The sequence below is a fragment of the Oncorhynchus tshawytscha genome, unplaced genomic scaffold (assembly GCF_018296145.1).
Source record: "Oncorhynchus tshawytscha isolate Ot180627B unplaced genomic scaffold, Otsh_v2.0 Un_scaffold_1029_pilon_pilon, whole genome shotgun sequence".
NCBI classification, from domain to species: Eukaryota; Metazoa; Chordata; class Actinopteri; order Salmoniformes; family Salmonidae; genus Oncorhynchus; species Oncorhynchus tshawytscha.
The window spans coordinates 306,104-325,000 of record NW_024609782.1 but is presented as its reverse complement, the minus strand read 5'-3'; the positions used below and the strand labels follow the sequence as shown (position 1 = coordinate 325,000).

The window sequence follows — 18,897 nt, the reverse complement described above, 5'->3', positions numbered from 1 at the left end:
TTAAGGTAGTACTGACTGGGTCTGGTATCCTGTAGAGCTGTAGTACTGTGGAGGGTTAGGGTAGTACTGACTGGGTCTGGTATCCTGTAGAGCTGTAGTACTGTGGAGGGTTGAGGTAGTACTGACTGGGTCTGGTATCCTGTAGAGCTGTAGTACTGTGGAGGGTTAGGGTAGTACTGACTGGGTCTGGTATCCTGTAGAGCTGTAGTACTGTGGAGGGTTGAGGTAGTACTGACTGGGTCTGGTATCCTGTAGAGCTGTAGTACTGTGGAGGGTTGAGGTAGTACTGACTGGGTCTGGTATCCTGTAGACCTGTAGTACTGTGGAGGGTTGAGTTAGTACTGACTGGGTCTGGTGTCCTGTAGAGCTGTAGTACTGTGGAGGGTTGAGGTAGTACTGACTGGGTCTGGTATCCTGTAGAGCTGTAGTACTGTGGAGGGTTGAGGTAGTACTGACTGGGTCTGGTATCCTGTAGAGCTGTAGTACTGTGGAGGGTTGAGGTAGTACTGACTGGGTCTGCTATCCTGTAGACCTGTAGTACTGTGGAGGGTTGAGTTAGTACTGACTGGGTCTTGTAGTACTGTGGAGGGTTGAGTTAGTACTGACTGGGTCTTGTAGTACTGTGGAGGGTTGAGTTAGTACTGACTGGGTCTTGTAGTACTGTGGAGGGTTGAGTTAGTACTGACTGGGTCTTGTAGTACTGTGGAGGGCTGAGTTAGTACTGACTGGGTCTTGTAGTACTGTGGAGGGCTGAGTTAGTACTGACTGGGTCTTGTAGTACTGTGGAGGGCTGAGTTAGTACTGACTGGGTCTTGTAGTACTGTGGAGGGCTGAGTTAGTACTGACTGGGTCTTGTAGTACTGTGGAGGGCTGAGTTAGTACTGACTGGGTCTTGTAGTACTGTGGAGGGCTGAGTTAGTACTGACTGGGTCTTGTAGTACTGTGGATGGTTGAGTTAGTACTGACTGGGTCTTGTAGTACTGTGGATGGTTGAGTTAGTACTGACTGGGTCTTGTAGTACTGTGGAGGGCTGAGTTAGTACTGACTGGGTCTTGTAGTACTGTGGAGGGCTGAGTTAGTACTGACTGGGTCTTGTAGTACTGTGGAGGGCTGAGTTAGTACTGACTGGGTCTTGTATCCTGTAGAGCTGTAGGGGCAGCACGCTCGGTCAAGGAGGGACAGAGAGAAAGAGGCATAGAAGACGGGAAGGGAGAAAAGGAGAGAGGAGGAAGAGAGGGAGAGAGCAACTTAAGATGTCCTTGTGCAGACTTGCGATGGACAGGATATTACTTCCTTATTTCTTTGTGTATTTTATTCCCTAACTCCTCCTCCCTCCCCACCAGGCTGTAGTGACATACAGGCAGAGTGGCTCTGGATCAATAGAGGAGGGATTCTGTCTTTGTTTCCTGATGTTTCTACCACACCACTCTGCTCTGCCTAGCTTCAGGTTACTGTCCATACACACACACAGACACAGAGAGAGAGAGAGAGAGAGAGAGAGAGAGAGAGAGAGAGAGAGACAGAGAGAGAGAGAGAGAGAGAGAGAGAGAGAGAGAGAGAGAGAGAGAGAGAGAGAGAGAGAGAGAGAGAGAGAGAGAGAGAGACACAGAGAGAGAGAGAGAGAGAGAGCATTTGAAAACCAACCCAAAAAACTCCCATATCTATTGGGTGAAATACCACAGTGTGACATCACAGCAGCAAGATGTGTGACCTGTTGCCTCAAGAAAAGGTCAACTAGGGTCAACTAGTGGGTCTGGTACAGGGTCAACTAGTGGGTCTGGTACAGGGTCAACTAGTGGGTCTGGTACAGGGTCAACTAGTGGGTCTGGTACAGGGTCAACTAGTGGGTCTGGTACAGGGTCAACTAGTGGGTCTGGTACAGGGTCAACTAGTGGGTCTGGTACAGGGTCAACTAGTGGGTCTGGTACAGAGTCAACTAGTGGATCTGGTACAGGGTCAACTAGTGGGTCTGGTACAGGAGGAGGAGGAGGATGAGGAGGAGGAGGAGGAGAGAGAAGAGCATTTGGCCTGCAGTCTGATATAATACCTCACCTTTACACTAGAGCCTCAGAGGAAGCAGAAACTCCTCCCCCTTTAGAAACCCCTCCCCCTTTAGAAACCCTTCCCCCTTTAGAAACCCCTCCCCCTTTAGAAAGCACCAACGGTTTCTGAGTCACCTTTGACCTGCAGCTGCCTGACAATAGAGGCATGTGGGATATCCTGAGAGGGGCTAACAACAGGCAGTGGAGGCTCTGCATGGGAACACCTCTTCAACCATCGCAATGATCCGCCCCCAGCTAGCCACATGCTACATGCTACAGATACTACTGCTGTGAGCCCCCAGCTAGCCACATGCTACAGACTACAGATACTATTGCTGTGATCCCTCAGCTAGCCACATGCTACAGACTACAGATACTACTGCTGTGAGCCCCCAGCTAGCCACATGCTACAGACTACAGATACTAATGCTGTGATCCCCCAGCTAGCCACATGCTACAGACTACAGATACTACTGCTGTGATCCCTCAGCTAGCCACATGCTACAGACTACAGATACTACTGCTGTGAGCCCCCAGCCAGCCACATGCTAAAGACTACAGATACTACTGCTGTGAGCCCCCAGCTAGCCACATGCTACAGACTACAGATACTACTGCTGTGAGCCCCCAGCTAGCCACATGCTACATGCTACAGATACTACTGCTGTGAGCCCCCAGCTAGCCACATGCTACATGCTACAGATACTACTGCTGTGAGCCCCCAGCTAGCCACATGCTACAGACTACAGATACTACTGCTGTGAGCCCCCAGCTAGCCACATGCTACAGACTACAGATACTACTGCTGTGAGCCCCCAGCTAGCCACATGCTACAGACTACAGATACTACTGCTGTGAGCCCCCAGCTAGCCACATGCTACAGACTACAGATACTACTGATGTGATCCCCCAGCCAGCCACATGCTATAGACTACAGATACTATTGCTGTGATCCCTCAGCTAGCCACATGCTACAGACTACAGATACTACTGCTGTGAGCCCCCAGCTAACCACATGCTACAGACTACAGATACTACTGCTGTGATCCCCCAGCTAGCCACATGCTACAAGACTACAGATACTACTGCTGTGAGCCCCCAGCTAGCCACATGCTACAGACTACAGATACTACTGCTGTGAGCCCCCAGCTAGCCACATGCTACAGACTACAGATACTACTGCTGTGAGCCCCCAGCTAGCCACATGCTACAGACTACAGATACTACTGCTGTGAGCCCCCAGCTAGCCACATGCTACAGATACAACTGCTGTGAGCCCCCAGCTAGCCACATGCTACAGACTACAGATACTACTGCTGTGATCCCCCAGCTAGCCACATGCTACAGACTACAGATACTACTGCTGTGAGCCCCCAGCTAGCCACATGCTACAGACTACAGATACTACTGCTGTGATCCCTCAGCTAGCCACATGCTACAGACTACAGATACTACTGCTGTGAGCCCCCAGCCAGCCACATGCTACAGACTACAGATACTACTGCTGTGAGCCCCCAGCTAGCCACATGCTACAGACTACAGATACTACTGCTGTGAGCCCCCAGCTAGCCACATGCTACAGACTACAGATACTACTGCTGTGAGCCCCCAGCTAGCCACATGCTACAGACTACAGATACTACTGCTGTGATCCCCCAGCCAGCCACATGCTACAGACTACAGATACTACTGCTGTGATCCCCAGCTAGCCACATGCTACAGACTACAGATACTACTGCTGTGAGCCCCCAGCTAGCCACATGCTACAGACTACAGATACTACTGCTGTGAGCCCCCAGCTAGCCACATGCTACAGACTACAGATACTACTGCTGTGAGCCCCAGCTAGCCACATGCTACAGACTACAGATACTACTGCTGTGATCCCCCAGCTAGCCACATGCTACAGACTACAGATACTACTGCTGTGATCCCCCAGCTAGCCACATGCTACAGACTACAGATACTACTGCTGTGAGCCCCCAGCTAGCCACATGCTACAGACTACAGATACTACTGCTGTGAGCCCCCAGCTAGCCACATGCTACAGACTACAGATACTACTGCTGTGAGCCCCCAGCTAGCCACATGCTACAGACTACAGATACTACTGCTGTGAGCCCCCAGCTAGCCACATGCTACAGACTACAGATACTACTGCTGTGAGCCCCCAGCTAGCCACATGCTACAGACTACAGATACTACTGCTGTGAGCCCCCAGCTAGCCACATGCTACAGACTACAGATACTACTGCTGTGATCCCCCAGCTAGCCACATGCTACAGACTACAGATACTACTGCTGTGATCCCCCAGCTAGCCACATGCTACAACTAGATACTACTGCTGTGAGCCCCCAGCTAGCCACATGCTGTGAGCAGCTAGCCATATACAGATACTACTGCTGTGAGCCCCCAGCTAGCCACATGATACATGCTACAGATACTACTGCTGTGAGCCCCCAGCTAGCCACATGCTACAGACTACAGATACTACTGCTGTGAGCCGACCAGCTAGCCACATGCTACAGACTACAGATACTACTGCTGTGTATTTTCCTGGAAATCTCTGCTCCTCTCTGTTCCCAGTTAAACCCTCTTTGTGAGGACTGAGGGGGTGATTTGGCTTATCCCCCCCCCCTGACAACTGCCTCATCCCTCCAGTGTGTCTCTCTCTGTCTGTGGTACTAAGCCTGTTTAAAGACATGTCAGACGAGGTTAAAGTCCTGATTAAGACACTGTAGTAGTACAACAGGTAGGACTATGAGACCCTGCAGATTACACATGGATAAAGACTACGCTGATGGATTTACAAGTCTTCTCAGGGAGGGGTTAGTTGACATACAGTGGGTTTATACAGTTACAACCCAATGATATATCAGATAGAACCCAATAATATATCTATTAAAACCCAATAATATATCAGTTAGAACCCAATAATATATCAGATAGAACCCAATAATATATCAGATAGAACCCAATAATATATCAGTTAGAACCCAATAATATATCAGTTAGAACCCAATAATATATCAGATAGAACCCAATAATATATCAGATAGAACCCAATAATATATCAGTTAGAACCCAATAATATATCAGATAGAACCCAATAATATATCAGATAGAACCCAATAATATATCAGATAGAACCCAATAATATATCAGATAGAACCCAATAATATATCAGTTAGAACCCAATAATATATCAGATAGAACCCAATAATATATCAGATAGAACCCAATAATATATCAGATAGAACCCAATAATATATCAGATAGAACCCAATAATATATCAGATAGAACCCAATAATATATCAGTTAGAACCCAATAATATATCAGTTAGAACCCAATAATATATCAGTTAGAACCCAATAATATATCAGTTAGAACCCAATAATATATCAGATAGAACCCAATAATATATCAGATAGAACCCAATAATATATCAGTTAGAACCCAATAATCTATCAGATAGAACCCAATAATATGTCAATTAGAACCCAATAATCTATCAGTTAGAACCCAATAATATTTCAGATAGAACCCAATAATATATTAGTTAGAACCTAATAATATTTCCAATAGAACCCAATAATATATCCAATATAACCCAATAATCTATCTGTTAGAACACAATAATATATCAGTTAGAACCCAATAATCTATCAGATAGAACCCAATAATCTATCTGTTAGAACCCAATAATCTAGCAATTAGAACCCAATAATATATCAGATAGAACCCAATAATCTATCAGATAGAACCCAATAATATGTACATTAGAACCCAATAATATATTAATTAAAACCCAATAATAGATCTATTAGAACCCAATAATCTCAGAGAACCCAATAATCTATCAGATAGAACCCAATAATATATCAATTAGAACCCAATAATATATCTATTAGAACCCAATAATATATCTATTAGAACCCAATAATATATCAGATAGAACCCAATAATCTATCAGATAGAACCCAATAATATATCAATTAGAACCCAATAATATATCTATTAGAACCCAATAATAATATATCAATTAGAACCCAATAATATATCAGATAGAACCCAGATAGAACAGTTATTAATATGGAACACTATGGGTAATATTGAACACTATGGGTAATATTGAACACTATGGGTAATATGGAACACTATGGGTAATATTGAACACTATGGGTAATATTGAACACTATGGGTAATATGGAACACTATGGGTAATATTGAACACTATGGGTAATATTGAACACTATGGGTAATATTGAACACTATGGGTAATATTGAACACTATGGGTAATATTGAACACTCATGTATATCTGAAAAGAAGTGCTCCGTTCTCCACCCATAACCACACTCTGGATGTGGCAAAAACGAGCAAGATGCATTAAAAACCCTGGAAGTTAGAATATAGACGTGATGTCGGCAGGTAGCCTTGTGGTTAGAGTGTAGAGGAGGCAGGTAGCCTAGTGGTTAGAGTGTAGAGGAGGCAGGTAGCCTAGTGGTTAGAGTGTAGAGGAGGCAGGTAGCCTAGTGGTTAGAGTGTAGAGGAGGCAGGTAGCCTAGTGGTTAGAGTGTAGAGGAGGCAGGTAGCCTAGTGGTTAGAGTGTAGAGGAGGCAGGTAGCCTAGTGGTTAGAGTGTAGAGGAGGCAGGTAGCCTAGTGGTTAGAGTGTAGAGGAGGCAGGTAGCCTAGTGGTTAGAGTGTAGAGGAGGCAGGTAGCCTAGTGGTTAGAGTGTAGAGGAGGCAGGTAGCCTAGTGGTTAGAGTGTAGAGGAGGCAGGTAGCCTAGTGGTTAGAGTGTAGAGGAGGCAGGTAGCCTAGTGGTTAGAGCGTTGGGTCAGTAACCGAAAGTTTGCTAGATCAAATCTCCGAGCTGACAAGGTAAAAATCTGTCATTCTGCCCCTGAACAAGGCAGTTAAACCCACTGTTCCCAGGCCATCCTTGTAAATAATAATTTGTTCTTAACTGATTCATTGACTTTCCTAGTAAAATAAAATGTCGAGCCCTTTCATTACAGGTAAAAACAGGCTGTTTTAGAGAACATTATTTTTGCACCATGACATTTTAACCATAAATATCGGAGCATGATTTGTGATATAAAAAAAAATACATGAAATATCTATAGAGTATCTATAGAGTAGCTATAGAGTATCTATAGAGTAGCTATAGAGTATCTATAGAGTATCTATAGAGTAGCTATAGAGTAGCTATAGAGTATCTATAGAGTATCTATAGAGTAGCTATAGAGTAGCTATAGAGTATCTATAGAGTAGCTATAGAGTATCTATAGAGTATCTATAGAGTATCTGTAGAGTAGCTATAGAGTATCTATAGAGTAGCTATAGAGTATCTATAGAGTATCTATAGAGTATCTATAGAGTATCTATAGAGTATATATAGAGTAGCTATAGAGTATCTATAGAGTAGCTATAGAGTATCTATAGAGTATCTATAGAGTAGCTATAGAGTATCTATAGAGTATCTATAGAGTATCTATAGAGTAGCTATAGAGTATCTATAGAGTAGCTATAGAGTATCTATAGAGTATCTATAGAGTATCTGTAGAGTAGCTATAGAGTATCTATAGAGTATCTATAGAGTAGCTATAGAGTAGCTATAGAGTATCTATAGAGTATCTATAGAGTATCTATAGAGTAGCTATAGAGTATCTATAGAGTATCTATAGAGTAGCTATAGAGTATCTATAGAGTATCTATAGAGTAGCTATAGAGTATCTATAGAGTATCTATAGAGTAGCTATAGAGTATCTATAGAGTAGCTATAGAGTAGCTATAGAGTATCTATAGAGTATCTATAGAGTAGCTATAGAGTATCTATAGAGTATCTATAGAGTATCTATAGAGTATCTGTTTAAAACATTCCCTCTCAATAATAACTCCATCACATACTAGCCGTTTGTCTTTCCTCCCTCAGAGATGTTAGGGCTGGGAATTACCAGGGACCTCACAACACAATATCAACACCACACCTGTGTGTCGATGCCATACGTACTGTATTGGGTGTCGATGCCATACGTACTGTACTGTGTGTCGATGCCATACGTACTGTGTGTCGATGCCATACGTATTGTACTGTGTGTCGATGCCATACATATTGTACTGTGTGTCGATGCCATACGTACTGTGTGTCGATGCCATACGTACTGTACTGTGTGTCGATGCCATACGTACTGTGTGTTGATGCCATACGTACTGTGTGTCGATGCCATACATATTGTGTGTCGATGCCATACGTACTGTACTGTGTGTTGATGCCATACGTACTGTGTGTCGATGCCATACATATTGTGTGTCGATGCCATACGTATTGTACTGTGTGTCGATGCCATACGTATTGTATTGTGTGTCGATGCCATACGTACTGTGTGTTGATGCCATACGTACTGTGTGTCGATGCCATACGTACTGCATTGTGTGTCGATGCCATACGTACTGTGTGTCGATGCCATACGTATTGTACTGTGTGTCGATGCCATACGTACTGTGTGTCGATGCCATATGTACTGTGTGTCGATGCCATATGTACTGTACTGTGTGTCGATGCCATACGTACTGTACTGTGTGTCGATGCCATACGTACTGTGTGTCGATGCCATATGTACTGTACTGTGTGTCGATGCCATACGTACTGTCTGTCGATGCCATACGTACTGTACTGTGTGTGTGTCGATGCCATACGTACTGTACTGTGTGTCGATGCCATACGTATTGTATTGTGTGTCGATGCCATACGTATTGTACTGTGTGTCGATGCCATACGTACTGTGTGTCGATGCCATATGTACTGTACTGTGTGTCGATGCCATACGTACTGTACTGTGTGTCGATGCCATACATACTGTATTGTGTGTCGATGCCATACGTACTGTATTGTGTGTCGATGCCATACGTATTGTGTGTCGATGCCATACGTATTGTGTGTCGATGCCATACGTACTGCATTGTGTGTCGATGCCATACGTATTGTGTGTCGATGCCATACGTATTGTGTGTCGATGCCATACGTACTGTACTGTGTGTCGATGCCATACGTACTGTACTGTGTGTCGATGCCATACGTATTGTATTGGGTGTCGATGCCATACGTACTGTACTGTGTGTCGATGCCATACGTACTGTATTGTGTGTCGATGCCATACGTATTGTGTGTCGATGCCATACGTATTGTGTGTCGATGCCATACGTACTGCATTGTGTGTCGATGCCATACGTATTGTATTGGGTGTCGATGCCATACGTATTGTACTGTGTGTCGATGCCATACGTATTGTATTGGGTGTCGATGCCATACGTACTGTGTGTCGATGCCATACGTACTGTTGTGTGTCGATGCCATACGTATTGTATTGTGTGTCGATGCCATACGTATTGTATTGTGTCGATGCCATACGTATTGTATTGTGTGTCGATGCCATACGTACTGTACTGTGTGTCGATGCCATACGTATTGTGTGTGTCGATGCCATACGTATTGTGTGTCGATGCCATACGTATTGTATTGTGTGTCGATGCCATACGTATTGTGTGTCGATGCCATACGTATTGTGTGTCGATGCCATACGTATTGTGTGTGTCGATGCCATACGTATTGTGTGTCGATGCCATACGTATTGTACTGTGTGTCGATGCCATACGTACTGTATTGTGTGTCGATGCCATACGTACTGTGTGTCGATGCCATACATATTGTGTGTCGATGCCATACGTATTGTATTGTGTGTCGATGCCATACGTACTGTACTGTGTGTCGATGCCATACGTATTGTACTGTGTGTCGATGCCATACGTACTGTGTGTCGATGCCATACGTATGTACTGTGTGTCGATGCCATACGTATTGTATTGGGTGTCGATGCCATACGTACTGTGTGTCGATGCCATACGTATTGTACTGTGTGTCGATGCCATACGTACTGTACTGTGTGTCGATGTCATACATATTGTGTGTCGATGCCATACATATTGTACTGTGTGTCGATGCCATACATATTGTACTGTGTGTCGATGCCATACATATTGTGTGTCGATGCCATACGTATTGTATTGGGTGTCGATGCCATACATATTGTATTGGGTGTCGATGCCATACGTATTGCGATTCTCACTAGTATACATGTATTCAAATTTGGAAACTGCGATTTGATGTTCCAAACATATCGCTCACCATTATGTCTGCTGCCGAGGGACAAGAGAGAGGACGAGGAAACAAATGGTCTCCCTCGTCTCCCTCGTTAAAAAAAAGAAGATAGAGAACAAGCTGTGAAGGAAAAATACTGGAGTTTTTGGTACAAGACACAGCCAACCAGCGCAAAGAAATAACATTGGGATATTGTCAAAACAACAACAAAACAACTAAATCCCACCGTCACAGAGAGATGTATTAAAGTGTCATTCTGTAATAAACCGGCCGTGGGGCGACGTCTGGTTGAAGAGGTCTGGATTTCAACTTCCAACACATGATACATCTTCCTAAATATTACACGGAATCGATTTGTCATGATGTCACCGGCTCCTCTCTCTCTCTGTCTCTGTCCCTCTCTCTGTCCCTCTCTCTGTCCCTCTCCACCATGTGCAGCATGACCTGCCTGTCGCCATGCACCCCACATCTCTCTCTCTTTCTCTCTCTCTCTCTCCCTCTCTTTCCATATCTCCAACTCTCTCTCTCCCTCTCTTTCCATATCTCCAACTCTCTCTCTCCCTCTCTTTCCATATCTCCAACTCTCTCTCTCTCTCTCTTTCCATATCTACAACTCTCCCTCTCTCTTTCCATATCTACAACTCTCCCTCTCTCTTTCCATATCTCCAAATCTCTCTCTCTCTTTCCAATTCTCCAACTCTCTCTCTCTCCCTCTTTCCATTCTCCAATTCTCCAACTCTCTCTCTCCCTCTCTTTCCATATCTCCAACTCTCTCTCTCCCTCTCTTTCCATATCTCCAACTCTCTCTCTCTCTTTCTCTCTCACTCTGTCCCCCTCTCTCTCTTTCCATATCTACAACTCTCCCTCTCTCTCCCTCTCCCTCTCTCTTTCCATATTTCCATCTCTCTCTCTCTCTCTTTCCATATCTCCATCTCTCTCTCACTCGTGTTACACTATACCTACACTCCAGTACATCAGTCCATTAAGTAGAGAGGGAAAAGATCTGAAGCAAGAGGAGATGGATGAGGGGTAGGAGGAAGGAATATGGTGGATAATCACAATGCTGTCGTTTATATATCGAATGCTGTCCTGCTTTCTGTCTGTTTGCTGTGTCAGACACATGTAAAGCCAAACACAAATTTCCATTCCAACAAGAAGGGAATTTGAATCTTAACGTGACTTCCCTGGTCACCTAAACAAACAAAGGTTCACATAAATCAATAAAAACCTAGTTGAATGGTTTCTTGTTCCTACCTGTATAATGGACATCCTGCTACTGGGGGTATCTGTGGTGTTAGTCACCGGGCCAGTGAAGGACGTGTGACAGCCGACGCCGTGGCCCTGTCCCTGGGGCACCGACAGGTTGTTGGCCGTGGGCTTGAGGTACATGACCTCCGACCTGGGCGAGCTCAGCGGCAGCCGCGTCTGGTAATCGAAATACATGGGGGAGGTGGCGAGCGACGGGGAGCTCACCACGTTCATGACGTTCATGGCGTCCCGTTCCTCCACCTCGCTCTGAACTAGCATGATGTCATTCTTGTTGATCTTCTTCTTCTTGCCTTTGCCCAGCTGCGGGTGAGAGTACTCCGCGATGCGGCAGTTGTACGTCCTGATCTCCTTGTTCTCCCGTTTGCACTTCACGGCGATGGTTACCATGGCAGCCAGCAGCATCATAGAGATGATGGATAAGGTGACGATGAGAGGGAGCGACGTGTCCCAGTTGTGATGCTCTTCGTTGATGTGGGGCTCGCCGCCCGGCAGCGGTCCGCTGTAGGCCTTGACGATGAGGCGTGCGGCGGTGGTGAGGGTGGGCTTCCCGTGGTCCATCACCCTGATGATCAGCTCCACCATGGGGCTGACGTCCTCCCAGAAGGGGTGGGCGGTCCGTACCTCGCCCGTCACCGGGTCCATCTCGAACAGATGCTCCTCGTTACCGTCGGAGATCTCGTAGGTCAACCGCCCGCTCTCGCCGTAATCGTTGTCGACCGCCCTCACCGTGGTGACGACGTAACCCACGCCGACGTTCCGTGGCACGTGGATCTCCGCCGTGTCGTTCAGGAGCAGCGGGAGAACGATGACGGGGATATTGTCGTTAACGTCTAAGACGCTGACCCTGACCGTGGTGTTGCTCTCCAGGTGAGGAGACCCAGCATCCTTCGCCAAGACCTTAAAATCAAAGAATTTGATTTGTTCGTAGTTGAATGACCTCACGGCGTAGATCGCCCCGTTGGCCGCGTTCACGTTCACGAACGTGTTGACGTCTCCTCCGCTCACGTTGGAGTTGAGGATGGAGTAGAACACGGTTCCGTTCTGGCCCAGGTCCGGGTCTAGAGCGAGGACGGAACCCAGATACTCCCCGGGGATGTTGTTCTCCGGCACCTGGAGCAGATACACAGCCTTGGTGAAACGCGGAACATTATCGTTCTCGTCTAGAATCTTCACCGTGAACGACTTGGTGGAGTTAAGGGGCGGCGTGCCGTTGTCCTTGGCGACGATGGTGACATTGTACTCGTCCTGCTGTTCTCTGTCCAGAGGCCTGTCCGTCACCACGGTGTAGAAGTTGTCGTAGTTCTCCTCTAGTTTAAACGGAACGTTCCCCAAGACTCTACACAGCAGCTTCCCGTTCCTCCCAGAGTCTTTATCCGTGACTCTGACCAGGGCGATGACCGTGCCTGGTGGGGCTGCCTCACTAATGGCCCCCTGCCTCACAGACACAAACCCTATGGAGGGCCAGTTGTCATTCCTGTCAATCACATTCACAGTTACTTTACAGTGGCCTGGGATGGGGTTAGGGCCTAAATCCTTAGCCTGAACATCTATTTCTATAATAGGGTTCTCCTCGTAGTCAATCTCTCCTTGGATTTTTATGACTCCCGTTCTAGAATCTATGGAGAAGAGTTCTCTGATTCTATCCGGGGCGTAGCCGCTGAATGAATAAACCACCTGACCATTGGAACCCTCGTCTGGGTCTGTAGCGTTTAAATCTATCAATACTTTCCCAGGTGGGGAGTTTTCTGGGATTTCTACAACATAAGAGGGCTGTTCAAACACAGGGCTGTTATCGTTAGAGTCAATCACTTTCACATTAATCTGCATGGTTCCTGATCTGGGATACTCCCCGCCGTCCGTAGCGGTTAGGATGAGGGTGTGATGGTTACGTTCCTCCCTGTCTAACGGCCGTTGAATAACTAACTCGGGAAATTTAGTTCCGTCCCCGCGGGATTTTACATCCAGAGAAAACAGATTGTAGTCGTCTCGTGTGATCTGGTAGGTTTTTAGCCCGTTCTCCCCAGCGTCCGGGTCATGAGCGCTAGTAAGCGGGAAGCGGGTGCCCGGGGCTGCGTTCTCAGAAATGTCAATATCAATCTGATCGGAAGGGAACGTGGGCGAGTTGTCGTTGATGTCGACTACATCTACCTTAATCATGCAGATCTCTTTGTCGTTAGCAAATACCTCCATGGAGAGCTGACATTTGGGGTTCCGCCGACACAGTGTTTCCCTGTCAATGCGTTGCTTGGTATAGAGCAGCCCGCTCTCCGGGTCCACATCGATGAGATGCGGTGCTGAATTCTCCAGAACTCTGAAGTTAGATTTTTTCCCTTGTCCTCCTTGCCCGAGACCGAGTTTAGCATCTTTAGCGATGTTGCCTATAACCGTTCCCGGTCCTTGCTCTTCGTTAACGGAATAATTCAAGTTTTTCAAAGCCAGGGCTTGAGCCCAAAGGAGAAGGAGAAATAAAATTGAAAGATACATCCTTCGGTGAGAGGTTTTTTAATTTCGAGCGATTTTGTTTTTTACGCCTCCGACTCCGACCTGTTGATTTCTCCAACACAAAATGGGTGATTTCTACCATTCAGGATCAAACACACAGTTCCGTTCATCGTGGAATGTAGAAGTCATTCTTAGAGCACCGATTTAAATTCCCTTTTCTCTCTCTCTCGCTCTCCTTTCCCTTATAGAAAACGCTGGTGCTCGTGGACACCTAATTTAAATTCAGTTGAACGCCTAGGGCTCATCTCAGGAATAATCGTAACCCGGTCTGTCTCCAACCGGATAGAATAGCCGTTATGCGTTCCCGTGCTCTCTCTGTCGCTCTCTTGCCTGAAACACAAAGGGGGGTGAATAGTATTATATGTTAATAAAGTGTATTCATATATCAATATACTAGACATAATGAACCGTCTTGACTTGATAATTATATCCTTAGCTATGGGTGAATATGCAGTGACTGAGTCCTTCAACATGAAACGCACAACTAATGCGTAAATCATTGCCACAATGGATGGGGATAGCCTGTCAATTAGGTAACCTTGAGAAGCGTCGGGGAGGCGCAGTGCTAACGATACACAATACTGCGTTGTGTTGTTGTCCTTTTGATCGTATGGATATGTAATCTATAAACTATCCGTGTGTTATAGGAAATCTGACACATGCGCTTCAGTAGGATATTCAAATTGGTTATTAGGATGTAGATGACAACGGTCATAAGTATGAATAAATATGTCATGTTTTCCCTGTGACACATTCGGCAGTTTATAACTAAAGAAACAGACAAATGTATAGCCATATCTAAATCAATAGCTATATAGCCGCCCGATTTGAGTAACCCGTATGAATAGAGGAACGCGTTAAAATGAGCCTCTTACACGCATTACCAAATTAGCATAATCCGCCTATTTAAAACGATCCAAAGGGAAATCATAACTAGCGAGACACAAAACAAGACTAGAATCAAGCCTCCTATTTATTCCGTTCCAGCTCTTCTGGGCTGGCGAGGCTCGTGGCGTCTCAGAAGCTGTTGCATCAACACGGAGAGACAGGAGAGGTTTGGTAAAAAACTCCCGTTATCCGTTTGAAACGCCTTATAGCCTCTGCCTGGTGAGAATATCAATCCTATAGGAAACACCTGCGCTACGATAGTGGACCAGAGGAGGGGTAAAACACATCCACTTACCGAAAGGTATCAGGTTAAATACAAAATACAAATAATCCCTGGTTTTGGTTTATGTTAAAACCCAATCCCCTCGCTTGGTCTGTCACCCTGCTATTCCTTCTCCGGGTGGTGAGAATGAAGCCAGCAACCAGCTCCGACGGATGCAGACTAGCAGCGATACGAGTGGTGCGGGTTCAGCTACCGAAGTAGAAGTGCTCCACAAAAAGTATGACTGTAATGTCAATGAGCTCGTTCCGTTCTCCTCTCCGTTCTCCCGGTGCGGCTGATTAGAATGCAGAGGCTTGCCTTCCCCTCGCGGTGAGTCACCGGATTCTTCGAGGAGAATGTTTCTGAGAGAAGAGCTGTGAAGATTCCAAATGGAAAATATAGATCCACGGTGGTTATTAGAGACGTGTTTACCGGTCCGGTGAGCTGCACTGATGCCCGTGTTACACGTTCCCGTATAGCGGCACGTCCTTGTCGGTTCTCACTCTCCGGTTTAAAAGACAGACAGACAGCGATGGGTTATGGTCAATGTCTCAATAATAACAGTCCTATTCAAAACGTTCCACAGTTGATTGTCATATTGTCTGTAAACGTAGGTAGCCTGTAAATTGTCCTTGTCATTTAAAAAAAAAAAAAATGTTTATAAAGAAAACTAACGGTTGGATTATTATGTTATCCGGGTCTGTTCATTCCCGTTGCACCGCTTCTCTCGGACTAAACTCTGCTCAACTCATGGTGCGTTAAACATTCCTACCGATGCAACGCTAACCAATAGATTTGAAGAGGTGGGTACGACTCTCGGCCTATAGGATTTCACCGTGTCCGTAACAAGGGAGGGATTTAAAAACCAGTTGACAGAATACAGATTGGTAGGTGGTCCCTAGGCGCAACCGACACGAACAGAATGGATAGTCCTTCGGTTCCTCTGCTTTCCATTTTCAAACATTCAAAAAACAGACGCGGTTTTGATTTGAACCTATCTACCTAGCAGCTGTTTAGGACTATATTTGGTTGCCTATTTGAGCTAGACGGATCGTTCAGTTTTTCGTTAGTTCATATTTTATAGCCCATTTATGTATTAACATAGCCTACCATTTTTCCGTGAACAAGTTCAACTTGTGTGTGTGTGTGTGTGTGTCCTATGATAACATAATGTTAACATAGTTGTTAGATCATCTCTTTCAGTACGAGGACAGATGGTGTTTGATATAATGATTTGATTATGTACGAAATGGAGCTCAGACGTGACTGATTGATTATGGTCGCGTTTATGCTGTGCGCGTGTGTGTTCTCTCACATGCATATATTTATGTTATTCAGAAGAACTAGTTAAAAATGAAACCTTTATGTCTGCTTGATGCCCCAGTTATAACCCGAGCGCAGATAGAAGTGTGTATGAACCCAGCGTGTCCCATTACCCATGTCAGACATGTGGGTGTCCGTACAGGGCGAGGCAGTAGGCCCAGACTGTTTCTAACGGATCAGAAACTTACTTCACCTCGCCTCATCAATACCTCGGGTTATTACTGTTCAATTATGCCTCCTTCTGCCCAGACGGCATCCTTCACAGTCTGCTGGGATGAAGTCTACAAATTTACACAGTGGTTTTGTTTTTTTGTTTTTGGGGGGGGTTGTTTCTCAACCATGTCCAATATGCTTTGAGTGTGTGTGTGTTTTGTGTGTGTGTTTAGTGTGTGGGTGTGTGTGTTTGTTTAGTGTGTGTGTGTGGTTAGTGTGTGTTTGTGTGTTTGTGTGTTTAGTGTGTGTGTTTAGTGTTGTGTTTTGTGTGTGTGTGTGTGTGTTTTAGTGAGTGTTTGTGTGTGTGTGTTTTAGTGTGTGTTTGTTTGTGTGTGTGTTTAGTGTTTGTGTGTGTGTGTGTTTAGTGAGTGTGTGCTTAGTTTGTGTGTGTGTGTTTAGTATGTGTGTGTGTGTTTAGTGGGTGTGTGTTTAGTGGGTGTGTTTAGCGTGTGTGTGGGTGTGTGTGTGTTTAGTGTGTGTGTGTGTGTGTGTCCTTGCTACACTGTATGACTATGGGCTTAACACAACGGCGGCAGTCTGGAGGAAAATCAACCACCAGCCCTGATGAAATGTCACCAAAGCCGTGTGAGATAAAGCAGACCGTTAGCAGCTTCCTCCATTAGCTCAATTAAATGGCCGCGAGGAGAGGTTCGGACGGAAACTGGCATTGGAGGCGGCCGGACTGAATAGCTACATTAAAACACAATTTCGCAAATTACATTTCAATTTAATGGCGACAGTCTTTCTTCAGGTAATGAGAGTGAATGCTTGTTGTGGAGCGCAGGCGGCGGCACATTTAGGAAACATGGAAAACCTCTCTTTTTGCATATATCGCTCTCTTTTTCTCATTCTCCCTCTCTTACCTTTCTCTTTCTGTCTTTTTCTCCCCTTTCTCTCTCTCTCTCTCTCTCTCTCTCTCTATCTCTCTCTCTCTCTCTCTCTCTGTCTCTATTTCTCTCTCTCTCTGTCTCTCTCTCTCTATCTCTCTCTCTCTCTCTGTCTCTCTCTCTCTCTCTGTCTCTCTCTCTATCTCTCTCTCTGTCTCTCTCTCTCTCTCTCTCTCTCTCTCTCTGTCTCTCTCTCTCTCTCTGTCTCTCTCTCTCTCTCTCTCTGTCTCTGTCTCTATTTCTCTCTGTCTCTATTTCTCTCTATCTCTGTCTGTCTCTCTCTCGCTCTGTCTCTATTTCTCTCTCTCTCTCTCTCTCTCTACTCTCTCTCTCTCTTTCTCGATCTCTGTCTCTCTCTCTCTCTGTCTCTATTTCTCTCTCCACCTCTCCATCTCTAGGTGGGATTTTACGTGGGCAGAAAATGCCTTTTTCTGTGCAGGAGAATTCTCCAAGGAGGTTATTTCTCCAGGTCTCAGTGCCCTTTTCACCAGCATTTCCATGTTCTCTGTGAGCGTGTCCTAAAATGCCCCCTTTTCCTACTACTATTGACTAGGGCCATTGGAGTTCTGGTCCAAAGTAGTGCACTATACACGGAGTGAAATAGGAACACCTGCTCTTTTCATAACATAAAATGACCAGGTGAATCCAGGTGAAAGTTATGATCCCTGATTGGTCACTTGTTAAATCCACTTCAAATCAGTGTAGATGAAGAGGAGGAGACGGGTTAAAGGAAGATTTCTTTTTTTGAGACAATTGAGACATGGATTGTATGTTGCCATTCAGAGTGTGAATGGGCAAGACAACACATTTAAGTGCCTTTGAAAGGGGTAAAAGCTTACCCCCCAGGCACATCCCACTGTAGAGAGGACGACAATCCTATAGCCAGTGTTACCTAACAACTCTCAGTGTTTATCTAATCCTATAGCCTGGGTTACCTACCAACTCTCAGTGTTTATCTAATCCTATAGCCTGGGTTACCTACCACCTCTCAGTGTTTATCTAATCCTATAGCCTGGGTTACCTACCACCTCTCAGTGTTTATCTAATCCTATAGCCTGGGTTACCTATCTCAGTGTTTATCTAATCCTATAGCCTGGGTTACCTACCCTACCACTCAGTGTTTATCTAATCCTATAGCCTGGGTTACCTACCACCTCTCAGTGTTTATCTAATCCTATAGCCTGGGTTACCTACCACCTCTCAGTGTTTATCTAATCCTATAGCCTGGGTTACCTACCACCTCTCAGTGTTTATCTAATCCTATAGCCTGGGTTACCTACCACCTCTCAGTGTTTATCTAATCCTATAGCCTGGGTTACCTACCACCTCTCAGTGTTTATCTAATCCT

The 18,897-nt window shown here is 45.4% G+C and overlaps 1 protein-coding gene across 1 annotated transcript in view; it reads right to left on the bottom strand.

Moving 5' to 3' along the window:
• The window catches only part of LOC112241438 (protocadherin-17-like), a 163,510-nt gene extending 147,656 nt beyond the window's left edge, over positions 1–15,854 (bottom strand). The window contains 2 exon segments of the mRNA XM_042318024.1: positions 11,460–14,306; positions 15,160–15,854. Coding sequence (XP_042173958.1) covers positions 11,460–13,958 — 2,499 coding nt within the window. The 5' untranslated portion in view covers positions 13,959–14,306; positions 15,160–15,854.
• Positions 15,855–18,897: the final 3,043 nt, after the last annotated feature.